This window comes from Epinephelus fuscoguttatus, linkage group LG21, assembly GCF_011397635.1.
Source record: "Epinephelus fuscoguttatus linkage group LG21, E.fuscoguttatus.final_Chr_v1".
Classification (NCBI taxonomy): domain Eukaryota; kingdom Metazoa; phylum Chordata; class Actinopteri; order Perciformes; family Serranidae; genus Epinephelus; species Epinephelus fuscoguttatus.
The window spans coordinates 23,137,433-23,155,571 of NC_064772.1; the positions used below are offsets into that span (position 1 = coordinate 23,137,433).

At 40.5% G+C, this 18,139-nt stretch overlaps 1 protein-coding gene across 1 annotated transcript; it reads right to left on the bottom strand.

Annotated features, from left to right (window-relative positions):
* Nucleotides 1–3,824: 3,824 nt before the first annotated feature.
* On the bottom strand, nt 3,825–16,584 carry slc51a (solute carrier family 51 subunit alpha). Its single transcript, XM_049565109.1, has 8 exons — nt 16,383–16,584; nt 10,372–10,523; nt 10,212–10,285; nt 9,769–9,927; nt 7,857–7,968; nt 4,573–4,719; nt 4,270–4,375; nt 3,825–4,117 (listed from the first exon to the last, which is right to left on the bottom strand). The coding sequence occupies exons 1-8, from the start codon at nt 16,456–16,458 to the stop codon at nt 3,972–3,974; spliced, it is 972 nt and encodes a 323-aa protein (XP_049421066.1). The 5' UTR covers nt 16,459–16,584; the 3' UTR covers nt 3,825–3,971.
* Nucleotides 16,585–18,139: the final 1,555 nt, after the last annotated feature.

The window sequence follows — 18,139 nt, forward strand, 5'->3', positions numbered from 1 at the left end:
TGATTTGCCAAAGTTTTATGAAAGTGAAAAACATTTGACCCTTTAAAAATGAATCGACATTTGAAAATGCAGCTTTAATAGTTTTTAAAGTTTCACCCATGAGGCTTCATAGTAGAAAGCTAGCTAGTTGTTAGCAAGTGTCATGGGTGAAACTTAGCTGTGTAGTCGTAGCTTTATAGCTAGTTAGCTAGTTAGCTAACTAGCTACTATAAAGTGTCATGGGTGAAACTTTAAAAACCATTAAAGCTGCATTTACAAATGCCATTTCATTATTAAAGGTTCAAATGTTTTCCGCTTTAATAAAACGTTGGCAAAAACAAGTTATCAGCAAGTATACATGTAGCTAACTAGCTAGCTAAATACATAGCTAGATACTTTATTGTCCACTTGGCTTCAATACGTCACAGTAGGCTTAGATGGACTCATAAAGACATAAAGACAGTGACTTAACTGTTCATGTTTTAACAGCCAGATAGCTTTTTCACACCTTGCTCTTTGAAGTGTTTTATGACAGATAAAGCAATAAATTATTAATCACTATTTAACGCCATCAGTCACAATAAAATTCAACTGTATATATGTAGTAATGATGACTATTTTTGATGGACCTTATTAACTCAGAGTTGTCGGGGTTGCTCTCAGAAGACAGACTGATGTCCAGTCAGTCCGTTTAAACTGCAGACGTTTTAGATTTTCTGTACAGCTGGAAAACATTTTTATTTTGAAGGCTTAAGTTTAAGACTTCCGGTCTATTGGGACGGGCTTGACGTGTTTTGGCAGCACGTATATTCGAAAGTCTCGACTCAACCGCACTTGGTCCAAGCTCTTTGATGCACTACGGTGATTGGCTTAAAACCCGGAAGTGAGACACAGCAACAACCCAATTGGACATAGGTGTGTCAATCAACATCTTCTCTGTTGCCGTGTTTATCTGCAGCCACTTACTGTAATACATGCAGCATTACGTCTACACACGGTCACTGGGGTTACATTTAAAAATATATACAACATGTATTGTACATATATTGACAAAATGTCTCATTGGACCGTGGAAGGACTTCCGTGACGTAAACTACGTGTGACGGTAATAACCATAGACATATGGTAATAACAACGGGCCAGGTGATGATCAAATCAGGCTCCAGTCCCACACAATGCAGCTGTCTGGTATCTACCAGATTTTGGTTTCTGCTGCCACCTAGTGGAGAAGTGGTTAGCACTGCGCAGCAAGAGGTTTCCAGGCCTGAATCTGCCAGCCAGCTGGGGCCCTTCTGTGTTGAGTTTGCATGTTCTCCCTGTGTAAATGTGGGTTTCCTCCAGGTACTCCAGCTTCCTCCCACAGTCCAAAGACATGCAGGTTAATTGGTGACTCTAAATTGGCCGTAGGTGTGAATGTGAGTGTGAATGGCTGTCTGTCTCTATGTGTCAGCCCTGTTACAGTCTGGTGACCTGTACAGCGTGTACCCTAATTCTCGCCCAATGTCATAAACTTTATTGCTTTTTATAAATATACACTCATTCTGGGTTTGATGCATGCAACATGTTCCATTAAATCAGAATCAGAATTAGAAACACTTTATTGATCGAGTATGAATATAAGTATGTAAATATAAAGTAATACATTCAATATAATAGAAATAAAAATGTGCATTAACACTAAGACAGTAGGAAAAAGATATACATCTTTTGGGTATACATTGGGCTTTCATTAGTCATACTTCTTCTGTTATTATACACATATGATTACTGTCACACATGTATACTGCCAGGTATTAATACATACTTTCAACATATTGTACCGCAGTAACCAGAACTATAACTATAATATTATTACTTTCATTAATGTTGTTGTAAGCTACTGTCATTACCTGCATCTCTCTCTCTCTCTCTCTCTCTCTCTCTCTCTCTCTCTCTCTCTCTCTCTCTCATTGTGTCATATGGATTACTGTTAATTTATTATGCTGATCTGTTCTGTACGACATCTATTGCACGTCTGTCCGTCCTGGAAGAGGGATCCCTCCTCAGTTGCTCTTCCTGAGGTTTCTACCGTTTTTTTTTTCCCCGGGGTTTTTTTTTGGGAGTTTTTCCTTATCAGCTGTGAGGGTCATAAGGACAGAGGGATGTCGTATGCTGTAAAGCCCTGTGAGGCAAATTGTGATTTGTGATATTGGGCTTTATAAATAAAATTGAATTGAAAACTGAATTCACTTGCTGGGGCAACAAAAGAATGGGGACGATGTGGAACGCTCAAAAAGCACTAGTTTGGACTATCCTACAGGTAAACAGCTGAATTAGTAGCAGAGTAAAGTATCATGACGGGGTATGAAAGTGGCATCCTCGAAAGGCTCAGTTGTTCACAAGCAAGGACGGTCCCTTTGTGAAAAACTGCATCAGCAACAGTCCAACAGTTTAAGAAGAACGTTTCTATAATATCATCAAAAGATAAAAACAATCTGAAGAAATCTCTGCATGTAGGGGACAAGCCTAGTATTGAATGCCCATGACCTTTGACCCCTCAGGCAGCATTGCATTAACAACGGACATGACAGTATAAAGGATTTTACTCCGTTGTTGGAGAACGCAGTTTGTCACTGCATCTACAAATGCAAGTTAAGACTCTACCATGCAAAGTGAAAACCATTTATCTACAATATGTAGAGTTCTCAGGGCCCGAGCTCATCTGAGATGGACTGTCCCTGTCTTAACTTTTTTGGAACGTATTGCAGGCATATGATTCAGAAGGATTGTATATTTACAAAAAACAACAAAGTGTATCAGTTTGAATATTCGATATCTTGTCTTTGGATTATATTCAGTTGAATTTAAGTCAAAAGGGCATGTAAATCATTGTAAATAAGTGGTCCCATTTTTATTTGTAATCTTCTAGAATTCAACTGATATGTAACTGTAAATTCATAGAGAGGTAGGTAATTTGGTGCTTTACTGGAAAACTAATTAAAATTACACAAAGTGGGAGCAACTGTAACTGCTGGATAAGGCGGGATTTTTTTATGCGTCGTGGTAACGCAGACCTGTCTGTTTTTGTAAGCTGAAACCATTACCCTCAGTGGAAACAAAGCTTTTATTTACTTTAATTTCACAGATAAGAAACAATAAATTGTAAAGACAATAAAGCCTCCACAAATATAGCATTTTTAGTCTTGTGTGTGATTTATCCTGGCTTCATATGAGCAGCTAATTTACACAATGTAAAATGCCTTGGCTTGTGCTAATAATGTTAGCATGTTATATTTATTTATAAAACGTTTAGTATAAGACAGTTTTGTCAGTGAACCTTGTGAGTTGTAATGGAGCTGAATTATGTGACGTTACCATTGTTAAATGTTGTTGTCCCTGGTTTTATATGAGTAGAGAGAAGTTTGCTAGCTGCTAGGCTAATTTATACAATGTAAAATGCCATAGGCTTGTGCTAATAACGTTAGCATGTTGTATTTGTGGGGAAAATGTGTCCAGATAAAGACATGTGCTTTGTCTGTGAATGCTGCGAGTTACAGTGAAGCTGATGTGTGTACTTATGTTTGAAACTGTCTCTATTAAGCCATGTTTAATGTGTGTTTAATGTGTGTTTTGAATCAACTAAACTTTACAGCACTTTACAGAAACCCCCTCCGCTGCTGACTGCAGAGTAACACAGACACACCACTGCACAAGTATACATGCTCACAACAGCATAGGCCACGTGCGTAGGCGCACAAGTATATATTCCGCTTAAGGTGAAAGACTGGTGTGACCTGTCGATCAAACAGTTTTTCAGATTGTAGACCACTGTGCCCCTAAATGAACACCCACAAGATACATTTACATATAATTTATATAACATTTATTCATATCAACTTATATAATCTCATAATCAATACATGGAGGGAATAAAAATTACACACACACACGCACTCACACACACACACACACACACACACACACACACACACACACACACACACTCAGAGTTCTCAAGCAGATTGGGACATTGTAATCATCTTTGTGTTTTCATTGACGTCTTCCTCTTCGGGTAAGGGATCATACTCTCGGCGGTAGAGCAAACGTGTTACCAGCGTGATGATGAACATCTCCAGGATCAAAAGCTGCTGACTCATCACTGCGGAGACGGAGAGGTGAAAACACAACAGGCGAGTTAAAGGAGACTCCAAGGAGCCTTTCCTGGTGTGGCCAGTAAATGAATACAAGGATGGATTTACTCATCCTTGACGGGAACAAATGGAGGAATTGTATGGATGGATGTTGACTCACTGTATCCTCTGGCTGCGGGGGAGAAGGGCGGTGCACAGGCGATGGTTCCGTTCAGTGCCAAGATATTGATGATGGCTGTTTGCAGCTGGCTCAGGACCAGCACCAGCTATGAACACACACACACACACACACACACACATGTGCACTGTTTAATCAAACACAGCCCTATAACCTGACATGTTATTAGAAGTGTTTACCTACAGCCTCATATATATGAGTGGCAAAGGTTACTGTCCACCATGAGGTGTGTAAACAGCTGCTAGTGTGCAGTACGTGTGTTTTAAAGCGTCTCCTGTGCCTTACCTGGTACATGGCGTACTTGGGGATGATCTTGAGCGTGCGCAGGGCAATCCTCAGGTGCATGAACAGGATGGCTACAGGCCACAGGGCGATGATCGTCAAGATGCCCACGAATGGGTTGATCCATATAGCAGCTCCTCTGATGGACAACTGAAACATGGTCACACACACGGGAGAGTCAGGAAGTTGGCAAAGTTAACAAAGAATAATTCTGAGACAGTGTGATTAGATAAGCAGGGAGTCATGAGGTGCTGCTAAAAAAAGGTATTTTATTTAATCACCGGCACCATCATTTCTCCATATTTTTAAATTAATAATACTAACATTGTTATCTCTCTATAAAGAGTCTACAAAATGGATGTAGTTGCGAATGTTTTTCTCTCCTCTGCTGTCATCTTTCCTGAGGAACTCAACCCCCCACATGACCATTTGTAGTTCACTAACCTCATGTTGCATTGAATTCATGAATAAAACTTTTTCTCACATGCTTCCTGCGATTGAAGAATCCAAAAATTGAGAAAATTTTTGATAAATGGAAGTCACAGGCATCCACAGTTAACAAACAAATACAATGCATGCAGTATAATGAAAATCTCATTGATCCAGAACGAAAAATGAAAACCATCTATGCTCTCTTAAAAACCACTGACCCCATGGGAGTGTCCATTTCTTTCATACAAAGCGAACATAAAGCTTTCAGCATGTTGCACACTAGTCCCATGCCACAGCGGTCAAAAACCTTTTGCTCCTCTGAGGTGAAACACCTGAGGGCAACAATGTTGTTCCTACCTTTACACACTGAAGCTCCAAATATCAATACAGCACCCCCCAGTGTGCACCCATAGTAAATACAATTCATGTCTGCTGAGTGACATGACCTATTTGGCTCTTACACTAACTACAATATGATGTTTTTAATATAGAAAGCATTTGTTTATGAACTTCTGTTACAGAGTTTTTCAATAATTGCATGGCCTGCACCAAATAACATTCAACAATTTCTACAATCAGGCTTCCACCTCACCATCTGCGTCGATAGTTTCCCGTCTCCAAAATGTTTGTAAGCATGGGTCAAAGCTTCTGCCATCAAGTCTGTTTTTACAGATCACAACTTTTGCATGGGAAATTGCTTATAACACTTTCAGGCCTCGTTCTGTTTCAACGCAATGTTTACAAATGAGGCGAGGCAAGTTAAAGGTTTTTGTCAGTTGGGTCTGGCTTTGAAGAAAGCACAGAAAACTTTCCCTTTAAGTTCAGTTCCCCACCAGACAGGCTGTGTGTTTGTGAGGTACTGAGCACACCACTGGATAAATGAGGCTTTCATTATACTGCACGAGTTGTGCGAGAGTTTGCTGCTGTTAAACAAAGTCGCCTATAACTTTAATTCAATGAAAACTTTCTCCATTTCCGGATTCTTCATTCACCAGAGGCTAGAAAGTTTTCTTCACAAATTTAACAAAAGGGGTGAATAATAGATTAGAATATATCTTTATATCCACCATGGGAGGAAATGTGTCTTCAGCTCACCAAAACACAAAAGACAACATTGTAAAAAGCAGACAAATAGTAAGACAAGCATATAAAGTCATTACAATACACTGAAACACTGTAGATCAGCTCATTGTCTGTCTATGCTTTAAAATCCATCAGTCACCTTGTTGATTTAAAGGGAAATTTCGGTTTATTTCAACCTGTCTCCTATCGTCCTAAATTTGTTTCAAGTCACTAGTGACATAGAAATAAAAGTTAGCATGTTAGCCGTTAGCCTAGATACAGCCGTAGTGTCAGACCTGTTAAAACTTAATTGAACGGGCATCCCTTCAAGTGCAAAGTTAGTCCACTAACCGCCCTTATTTATTTGAGCCAGAATACACTGACGAAGAGCTTCATGAAATTGAAGAATGGAGAAGGAGAGAGAGGGAGGCACAACAGGTAACGTTAGAGGACGACAGAGGAGGAATGGCTGCTGGATGGTTTTAGCTCTGGAGATCGGTGGTGTAATGTTACCTGTGAATGCTGTACCCCAATGCCCACAGAAGAGGAATACCTCTGTTGCAAGGAATGGGAGCAGTTGCAGCCTTAGCTAAATGGTAAACAACAAACATGGCAGCACACCGGTAAGGTAAGCCAACACGTTTACATGTAATTTTCTATATGTTCTCTGACATTTATCCTAACGATATGAGGCGGTCTTTGTGGAGAAAAAGCTTGTTTAGTGGACTAACTTAGCACTTGAAGTATGCCCGTTCAATTACATTTTAACAGGTCTGACGCTACGGCTGTATCTAGGCTAACGGCTAACATGCTAACTATTATTTCTATGTCACTAGTGACTTGAAACAAATTTAGGACGATAGGAGACAGGTTGAAATAAACCGAAATTTCCCTTTAAGCATACTGATGGCACTTGGGATTCATTTTTATTTGCCAGAGGGACTCTACAGCGCCTCCTGGAGCTCAAGAGCTCAAACTGGCTGAAGAGAGGATGGGAGCTTCCTGCCAACACACTCCTCACTTTCTTCAAGGGCTTTTGAGGCTTGCCAACTATTTTACTTGCCAGTGTCACAATCTTAGAGAGTCTTAGAGACTTGGATGTTGAGTTAAGATGACCGTACCAGGTAGGAAGGTGAAAACACCACAGTCTCGTATGCTATCTCTCTCTGTGAGCTCACATGGGAGTCCAGAACTGTACCCAGGTATTTAAAAGTTTCCACAGTAGTTGTATAATTGATATTCAAATAGTTATTAAGTAACTAACTAATGAGTCTGCTGTTGTCGCTTTATTTCACATTTACAAGCCACAGGAGGTGGAACCAGAGTTTTTTCTTGTGTGAGGCGCAGCACAACGAGAAGAGGGACTCAAGCAAACATCGACAGTTTGCATTGTAATGAAGTAAGAAGGTAAAAAAGGGTGTTAATGTTCTGTCAGGAATCTGTTAACGGTTCAGTCATGCATGCTAACTTTAAACTACCAGGCAGATGTTTAGCAGATGTAATGTTTAACATGTTCACCATGTTAGAGAGACAAAGACAACAATTGCGTTTATGAGAGTGAGTCATGGATTGTTGATAATGATGCATTGGCACTGAGGCAAGATTATTAGTCTGTCTTCTGCAGAAAATATAAAGAAATCCCTTGTAAATCACAAGCAAACAGTAAACACAGTGGGAATCTGGCGTGTGTGACTCATCATCTCGTAACACAAAAACTTGAGCAAATAAATAGAAAATAGAGATATAATAGCATGAAAGGAGATGCCTCCATTATTTCCATGTCAACAACTCACATCAGCAAGGTCAAACGTCCCGTTGGTCGAGAGGACAATGGAAAGGATGGTGAAGGCAATCTTCAGGAGGGCAAACTGAAAGGATCCAAGTTTGAGCAGGAAGAGTGAGCGCCTGGATAGGGAACAGAGGAAACTATTTTACAGAAGCCACTGATGACAGATAAATGGATTCAGTCTCCAAAAAGGCATTTTAAAGACTTGTCAAGGTCCGAAATCCCTGAACTCATCCTGTATAATTACCGCAGGATGTTTAGAACAATTCAGCGTGGTCCTCATTGGCCTCGGACATGTCCATAATCACGCCCCAACATGTGGAACAACAACATCAATAGTCCCCCTGTGATGCAAGATACCATGGAGAGGAAGCTAGGCACTGAGTGTCTTGGCTTGACTATCATCATGGTGTATAGTGGGAGGGTTTGGGTGAAAGGATTTGCACTGAGTGAACGCCTGTCAAGCAGTGCACATTTATCTAAGGTTATCTGAACAACAGAATCTAAACAGACTGTTCCTGCTAAACACACAACAAACAAAGCAGCACGACAGACTTGTGTGAGGGCAGCCGGCGTTAACTCAGCCAGAAATGGGCATGATGTGCCTGCTGTGTAAAGAGAGCTACAACAAACACTGGGCCCCGCCTTTGAAGAGGTGAACGAACAGGAGCGTGTTCAACCTGCGGTGGGGTACATCTACTCTGAGTGTGTGTACAGAGATCTCTGAGGTTATGCAATCTTTAAATAGGCCAAAAATGACATCAAAGCACGAACACGTGGTCGAAACCATCTTACAAGCTGCACAAGACCTGTGCTTCATTAGCACTGCAGGATGTTGCCGTCACCACCTCAGCAATGCAGCCATTTCTCATAAAAGAGATGGTTCCGGTTTATTTCAAAGTGGTGCACAGTGTTTCCCAGGAAAGCAAAAGCACTGAGTTCCACAGAAAGTAGCCACCTGGATTGGCCACTATGACTGACTGCATAGAGATTAAAATCTGCAGCAACTTGCCAGCAGACCTAATCACCTTGCGCACTCATCCACACATGCCAGTATGTTTATTGTACATGTGTGAGGCTGGCTTTTACTGCGGATGTACGGTTTCCTAAGGGAGCTGGAGTCATTTCAGGCTAATTGGTCGTATTTACGGGAAATACACCAGGTTAACGTAAACTGGAACTTTCCTTTACAGCGGCAGTGTGCCAAATATGAGGACCATGGAACAATAGCACTTTCAAAGAAACATTGTCCCCCTTTGAACCGCCAGTGACCTCTGTTCACTGCAGCTTTTAATACGGACAGTTAAAGACTTTTTATAATGCCCGCTTTTTCAGATTCTTGCCGAGAACTTGAGAAGAACATGAGAAAGTCAATACCACTCTCATGTCTGTGCAGTAATTATGTAACTGGTTAGCTTAGCTTAGCTTAGCTTAGCATAGAGACTTGAAGCAAGGGGAAACAGCTAGCCTAACCTGTGTCAGAAGTTAACAAAATCCACTACCAACACCTCCAAAGCTCAGTCTTTAACAGGTTATACTTTGTTTAATCTGTACAAAACCCGGGGAAACAGGGGTCAGGCTAGCTGTTTCTCCAATTTCCCATCTTAGTGCTAAGCTAGGCTAATTGTCTGTTTAAGGAGCATATATGTCAGGAATCAGGTCATGAAGGACCCAAATGCAGAGCAGGAGGCAGGTTTAAGGTTTAACAAACTAACTACAGCTGATACCAAAACTCCTGAGGCCTCTCCTGCTGAGGACAATGGGAGCTAATTTGTACATACACTTGTTGGGAGCTGTCCAACGACACATACCGCTGATATCAAACTCAATATTTACTGAATGTTCCTCAGAAGCTGTTCACACCCAGGGAGTTTGGGGAAATAAGCAGTGCATGTTGCACTCGTCGTATATTTATTTACCGTGTGATGGCGGCGCGTGGCAGGCAGGGGCAACAGCAGCAGCACGGCCCTGTACTGATCTTGAGTGTATGTTTCCCTGCTCGCTTCAGGAAGGCCTCGTCACCACCCAACTCCTCCAGCATCATGATAAGGAACTTGAAGACCACAATGGCAAAGTAGCTACAGGGATAAGAGGAGAGATTGGTAAACAGAAGGAGGTGAAGAAAGCAGTAACAATGAGAGAAGGCGGAAGAGTCAGGAGAGAGATTAGCAGAAGAAGAGAAAGTAAAAGCCACACATGTTGCACAACACTGTCACTGTTTTCTATTAAACCCTCTCGAGGCTATGAAGTTCAAGTTTCAACATCTGTGGTCTTTTACTGTGGGGCTCTGTGGGTAAAAAAACACACAGCTCAGAGAAAGCGGGAAGGTGAGTAAAAGAGAAGCAGAGAAAAGGAGACTCACCAGCCGGAGATCATATCAGTAAACATGGTGGCTCTGGGGATCCACATGCCCAGACACGACATGGTGCCAATCACCTGAAACAGAGAGGAGAACCCAAATGAAGATGAAGACACAATATATTTGACCATTAATATCCAGAGTTTTTCAGTGTTAATCTTACCGGTGCCGCCCCCGTCACCCAGATGATCACACTCTTCTTATTGGCGGGCACTTTCTTATAGATGTAGATGCACTCTTCAATGAAGATCAGCATGGACACTACGGCCATGAAGGTGAGCACCGAGTATAGGATGATGCCAAAGAGGTCCAGCTCTACAGGGAGAGATGTGAAATTGCAACAAATTAGCATTGCTCTAATTTGAGCTGGGACTCTGGACCCAGAGGTCGTTCTCTGGAAACTGAAACTTGATAAAGTCTTTATGAAGGTAATATGTATTTATGTTAGCCTTGAAATGTTTGTTCAGGCAGGCTTGATTAACCGCTGCTGGAAAATAACTAGCAGTGGTACAACAAAGAATGCTGCATGTCCTGACAAGGCGAAGAGTCCACAGTCATACCAGCAGCTCTGCCAGGCTGTACTGAGGCACAGAAGTACTTTTTCATTAGTGCATATAATCACATAAAACTAAAAATCATTGCGTATTTGTAAACTTGGAGTTTTTCATATCTACATATAGCGGGTCCTCGTCCACAGAGCCCACCATGTTGCACCATCATGCTTCTACAGTAGCCCAGATTGGACAAACAAATCACTGGCTCTAGACAAAGACTAAAAATAATGGACGCAGCCAACATAATGTCACCCACTGATTTGTGGACTGCCGTTTTGAAGCCTCGAGTTTGGCATTTTGGCCGCCACCATCTTGGATTTCTCGAGCCAGGCATGCAGATTTTTAGGCGAGAGGGTGGAGCTGTGGAGAATACGCACGCACGCTCAAAACACGGCAAGTTGAGTGGCCTGCAGTGAGGCCTAGCAGACAGCCTGTCAGTCAAAGTGGCCACGCCCTTAATCATTCAGAACTTTAAGCCTTAATAACATTTAAACGGAATCATTGATTCTGAATGAATCTGAATTGGAGCCAGCCCCCAGTGGCCAGTCGATGAACTGCAGTTTTTGGCTTCACTCGTCAGCCCTGGAGGTTGCCACCTGGCTCTAGATAGGGTCCTCTGCGTTTTTATTTTACCTTAAGGCCACCACAAGTAGTTCCACTAGTGATGGGCAAAAATTAACAAACAAATCACTTTGAACAACTATTTTTAGTGTCTGGTATGCAATGGTTGTAAGTTTTAATGTAAGAACAACATGGACGCTTCAAAGAAAATGTTGTATTTTATTGCTCAGAGCGTTTAAACCAGTGGCTTCCTAACTTTCTGTGTCCAAGGCACACCAAAGGGCGAGCCAAAATCTCAAGGCATATCTGTTTTTATATCAGTAGCTTCTATAAGGTGTGTTATCACTCTTATCACAATATAAGACAACAAAAATAAGAAAAATCAGACAGGAAGCTTTCGTGATTCTTCTCTTTCAGTGGTAGGTCGTCTTCGCTGGTGCTTTGTAATTTACTCCGTACAATTAAGTGACCCATTGTTCCACTCACAGGTTTCTCCTTTTAAATGTTATCATCCCTCACACTGGCTGCCAATCACGGCTTTTGATGTGTCACACAGTTAAAATTACCATGCGTAAATGGCGACAAATACGTTCCCTGTGACGGTTTTAGGTTTTAGTTTGCCTCTTTATTAGAAAATGGGTGCACGTAACATACTGATACAGTCAATTAAAAATTCATTCTTAACTTTTTGTATAGGTCCAGCTGAATATTGCAAAACTAGGCTAATGTGTGGTTCTCAAAATCACAAAATCACAAAATCCCACGGCACACCTGAGAACCACTGGTAACAACACGTTGATAATGAAGAGCAAAGGAAACATGATCAGGAACTCATTTTTATATCATTCCTACTCCACATGAATGCAGCACATGGTTGTGGAGGTAACTGGGACGTCTGCTTCCTGGCCCTCAAAGAACAACAGGTAGTTGGTCGATGCCTTTTCTGTAACATCGTATTGAGGTTACATTGCCTACCTAGACACAAGTTGGATGCCTAATCATTGCATTACATTGAATATTTTATCTTTATTAATGTAGACTGATGACTGGTTTGTGGGACTTGCAGCACTAGCTTTGCAATGTACTATAACGGAGTATCAAGGTATTAAACTTGAAGGAATCGAAACTGTGAACATAATCAGGACTCCCACAGAAATGTAAGAGCCATATTTTTAGGATTAACCAAATACTGATACTGTAAGTCAACAATGATTCAGAGTTAGTTTTGAATCAGGGTGAAATTAAAAACAGCAATGCAGGAAAATCAAATGCAGATGGTTGCCATAGACTTGTATGTTGACAAAATAAGACAAGCTAGAAGTTGGATGGATCCTCCAGCTTTAGCATCTGTTGGACAGTGCAGTGTTTTCATCATGTCATATGATATATACGAGCGTGATGAGGTTCGCATCATCAAATTAAGACAAACAGAACTGACAGTCAGAGATGGAAAACAAGCGACGATGTTTGACTTGTGATTCTAAATCTGAAAGCAGCCATACACACATACATTATCAATGCATGTGGGAGGCATTTCGCACAATGCAAGAGAAGCAGGGTGTCATTTCCTGGAATAACGTAAGAGGATGAACTCAGCAGATGTTTCAGACAAAGGAACATATAGGATATGGCAAAGAGTGGGAGGAAAGGTTGCGCAAATTGTTACAGTGTGTTCCCTGTAACTGAGCAGTCATTTATTCCCTGGTATTCAAAGCCATTAGTGGAGATCAGTACACAAGCAAACACAAAAACATTCCCTCTTTGATGTCTTCTGTCTGTATAGGTGGTCACTGTGTCCTCATGTTGTTTGTTCAGCTCCTTTTTAATCATTTGGAATTCCTGTTGATAACGGACACAGCGGCCTTTTTGAACCGTTCCTAAATTCTCATAATGATGGTCCATTCCGTTTTCCTTCATCTCCTTTAACGACTTCTTTGCTTCTATTTTTAAACATTTGACATATTATGTAATCGCACATGTTCAGCTTTATGTGGTAAAGAGACTGATGGTGTTTTTCACTGACAAACTGATCCAGATGGTACCATCAAAACTTTAGCCCACCCAGAACTACATTTTTGAGGCTGATATCAAGACACAATATTTGGGAGAATATGGGAAAACAACAGGTTGACATTCCCCCCCCCCACATATAACATTCATGGGTCTAAATATTTTTAACAAGAATCTCCTAGATCTGAACTGTACTTGCTGTATACAAAGTAAATGTAACACACAGTATGCAATGAAGGACTTGTATCGGTGTCCGTCATAAAGAACACCCAATGGAAATTATTATTATTATTATTATTTGCCTTTTTCTTTTTAATTTAATATTATCATTATTATCATTATTTGTATTTATTGATGCTGTTTGTGTTCCTATTTATTTATTTTTGTATACCTGTGCGTGTGTGAGTGAGTGCGTGTTAGAATTTTTCACTTGATTTAATACAGCTTGTCATCATGTATGCATTTATATTTCATATTTTCATTTTAATTTCTTTTTGTATAATGTTGAAAAATGAATAAACAGTCTTCTTCTCTATATTTAAAAAGAGATTAATGGTTAAACTATTTAAACACTATGTTTACTAGAACTACGCAATCTTGTTACATTTATTTTATTCCGTTTCATTTTTTATTTTTTTAATTTCTTCTTTCCTATTTAATTTTTGTTTCTCTTATTTAACCTTATTTTATTTATTATTTAGTTACTCTTCACCCCATAAGATGTACATTATCTATTTTCCTTGGCTAAACAAGGCCAGGGTGGGCTCTCTATAGAGAGTGATGTACGGAATTTATGATTTATTCCTTTTATATGTGCAAATAAATAAACAATGAACAAACAGATTGTTAACAAAAAAATTAATTTTAAATAACTCTGACCAGGATAAGTAGTGATCTGGACATTTAACAGCTGAAAAATAAACATGACAGAGCTCTCTGTTGGACAAAACAACAGTGACTCTACTCCTTAATTACCCAGTTGTTATTTATTGGCGGACACTAATACAACATATCTGCAATAATCTGTTTATATACTGGCCCGGCCAATTTATCGATCAAGCATTATGAGATTACACCAGAGCAGTGGTTACCAGCTGGTGGGTCACGGTCCAAAAGTGGGTCGCCGGTCCATTCTGAATGGACTGCAAGTAACTCGCAAACATGTCAAGTTTGTAAAAAACACAATTTTATTTTCAAGTACAGTGAATTTCCAGTACAGAGATTTTATTCTGAAGTGCTGTTTCCTGCTGTAGAGTGAGTGAATCTCGGAGAGCTACTTGACAGAGACAGCAAACTAGCTCAACAACATGGCCAAACGCAAGTGTGATGCTGTATATTTTAAACTGTGTGGACCTTGAACTAATGACTGAGGGTGTTTTCACATATAGTCCTTTTTAAATGACCCGAACTCAGTCCTCTTAAAGTGCACCTAAATGTGGAGAAAAGGGACCAAGTTCTTTTTGTGTTCACATTGTCAGTTCATTTGAAAAAAGGCTCAGTTCTCTTTCTGGTCAACTTCAGCTCTGATGGGGCCTCAATCCTCTCTCTGTTCACACCATAGCCTACATATAATATATACAGACATAGTTCTGTTTTTACTTTTACTTCTGTGGACCAAACTACTCCTAGTCCTGCATCCTTGCAAGCGTTACAGGCGGACATGGTTTCATCTGTTCTATCAAGCGTCCCAGTGCAACAGTGTGTGATCTGGAGGGCTAAATACAACAGCAAAGAGCAAAGTGAATCTGGAGCGTGTTGTGCTCACAAGGCACAGGTTAAGCGAACTGCAACGCAGAGTTGTGAGCTCTCTTGGAGTGTTCACATACGCTAAAACCAACTGGACTAGTTGAGAACCACTGCACTAGAGTATGTATTCTCTAATCTCTCATGAGTAAACAAAAATGGAGAAAATAGATCTTAAAATAAAATAAAACTTATTTTGATTCGAAAATTAGTGTGCTTATTGGGTTACACATGATCTGTGATCTAACATTAGACAAAATGGGTATCTTTAAACTTCATTTAGGCTTCATCATGAAGTGAAAAAATGTTTTTTTGCTTAAAAAATACACTTCAAAAAGGTTAAAAATGCACACAAGCCTGTAGTGTTTAACAGCCAAAGTGCATGATGCAAAGTGTTGCACACAGAAGGCAGAGACTGAATTGATTTTATAGGTTTTTTAAGATAAGATGGTAAAAACAGCAGCAGGCAGTGGAAAACAAAATCTTAAGGTGCGACTTCATAAAAAAACCTCAACATAATGCGATAATGACTGCACTTTAATGTACACCCATTTATTATGATTCATTCAGAGATTTACTGCTTAAGGATTTAAGTAATAAAAACATTGCTAAGCTCGGTTTAAGTGGATTTTCTCCTGAACTTGCTGCAGATGTCAGGCTGCAGAAACCACCGAGGAGAGTTAGGAGCAGTGAAAAGCAAAGTGAAATGGATTAGTCAACATGAGTCAGGAGCTACACACCACCCTGGTGAAATGGATTAATGGATTTTCTTGATAAGTTTATTGAAAAGTTATAACCAGCAGCAGAGGGCTGAGCTGTGTCTGAACAGGTAACTGGGCTGCTTTGTTTACAGCATGTTTGAGAAGAAGGTACAGCAGAGATCCTGAGAAAAATCCAAGGGTGCCCAACACAAATCTTATTTTTTTTATACAGAGAGAATATATAAGTGTGATCTGATGAAGTTTGTCTGCTTCTTAAATGTGGATAAATCTCTATACTATCTTTAAAACCCATGAGAGGACCACTAGAGGCTGTACTGAGGACATCAACCACCCCAAACTTCCCAAAGTGGGAATCTAGACATGCATGTACCCGTCATTAATCACCACCACGGCTCCAGTTTAGCCCCTTTCCTCCCACTGTCACCACACACTGATCTACAGTTCAGTAAGCAATAAAGATCCCACCCCAACACAGATTCCTGCAGCTGATCCGGTGCACCGAGTGCACCCGCTTCTGCAAGAATCATCAGGCGCAAATGTTTTGGGGAAACAGTGCTCAGCTGTGTCAGAGCCAGTCTACTCACTGAGGATGATGTCGATGGCGAGGGGAGGTTTCTGCTTGCAGCTCGGGTCAGTGGTTATGTTCAATCCGCTATCCATGATGGCTGCTGTCGGGAGGTTTTCCACAAAGTTGTCCCTTTACATCCGCGGATGCTCGGTGCGCAAAAGTGTGGACCCGCGCTCTGCCTCCTGTCCAAAGTTGTGAAGAGTGTCCACAAACTTTCCACGGAGAATATCTACCTCCTGGGCAGTGGGCACCCCCACAAACACTTACTGCAATCGCTGGACCCGCCTCTTTACCCTGTCACTGTGAGTCGTCTGTCAAATCACCAGTACACCAGACTCACAGTGAAGCCAGGTTACCACTTATTAGATTAGTCACCAGTATACAATGTAATATCATCATAAGAATAAGTAACAGTGAAATATATGGCTGGAGGCAACAATTACTAAGTGAAATGTGGAGACTGACTGAAGTGTAGTTGATTCAAAACACACTTTAAACACACATTAAACATGGCTTAATAGAGACAGTTTCAAACACAAGTACACAAATCAGCCTCACTATAATTCACAAATACTTGTCACTATCTGGACACATTTTCCCCACAAATACAACATGCTAATGTTATTAGCACCAGCCTATAGGATTTTACATTGTATAAACTAGCCTAGCAGCTAGCGAACTTTTCCTCTTCTGATATAAAACCTGGGACAACAGCAACATTTAACAAAGGTAACATTACAAATTTGGCTCCATTACAACTCACAAGGTTCACCAACAAAACAATTGTCTTCTACTAAACATGTTTTCCAAACGAATATAACATGCTAACATTATTAGCACAAGCCTATGGCATTTTACATTGTATAAACTAGCCTAGCAGCTAGCAAACTTTTCCTCTTCTGATATAAAACCTGGGACAACAGCAACATTTAACAAAGGTAACGTTACAAATTTGGCTCCATTACAACTCACAAGGTTCACTGACAAAACAACTGTCTTCTACTAAACATGTTTTCCAAATGAATATATGCTAACGTTACAAGCCTATGACATTTAACATTGTATAAATTAGCCTAGCAACGAGCAGATATTTCCTCTGTTCATATGAAGCCAGGATAAATCACACACAAGACTTAAAATGCTATGTTTGTGGAGGCTTTATTGTCTTCACAATTTGTTGTTTCTTATCTGTGAAATTAAAGTAAATTAAAGCTTCATTTCCACTGAGGGAAATGGTGTCAACTCACAAAAATAGACAGGAGGTCCGCGTCGCCACGACGTGTAATTACATTTCTGGGGAGGTGCACGTCAGGCTGCGGTGTCGATTCAACGCAGAAGTAACGTTATAGATTCCCAATTAGCCTGGAAACTGGAGGGTTGGAGGTTTAAGTGTCTGTATGGACCAAATATGGAGTATGGAATGGGAGCCGGAGAAGTGCCAGTTTCTGAGCACTACCAGCGTGCCTTTGACTAAGGAATTGAAATCCCAACTCCTTGTGGTAGCCCCATCTTCTAACATCTCTACTAGGTCCTGTTTGTGCGTGTGTGTATGACAACACAACGAAAAACATTCCCCTTGGAGATCAATAAAGTATATCCTCTCATTCTGAAACCTGGAAATGAGTTACCATTTTATCTCTCAGGTTCCCTCATCTTAAAGTCAGTGGGTTTTTCCAAATACCCTTTTGGTTACATGCCTGAAACAAGGTCTGTGACTAACACAAGGACTCATTCCTGTGGCACTCCGTGGTCTGTATCTCAGACCAATTAAAA

Bases quoted from the DNA above. Each gene is read 5' to 3' on its own strand.
- slc51a (XM_049565109.1), bottom strand. From the start codon at position 16,458: ATGGATAGCGGATTGAACATAACCACTGACCCGAGCTGCAAGCAGAAA. The intron at 4,720-7,856 runs GTGAGTTGTTGA...ACCATGTTTCAG, and splicing joins GGACGTTTGACCTTGCTGAT to TTGTCCATCAGAGGAGCTGC. The intron at 4,376-4,572 runs GTAAGGCACAGG...GTGTGTTCATAG, and splicing joins CCAAGTACGCCATGTACCAG to CTGGTGCTGGTCCTGAGCCA.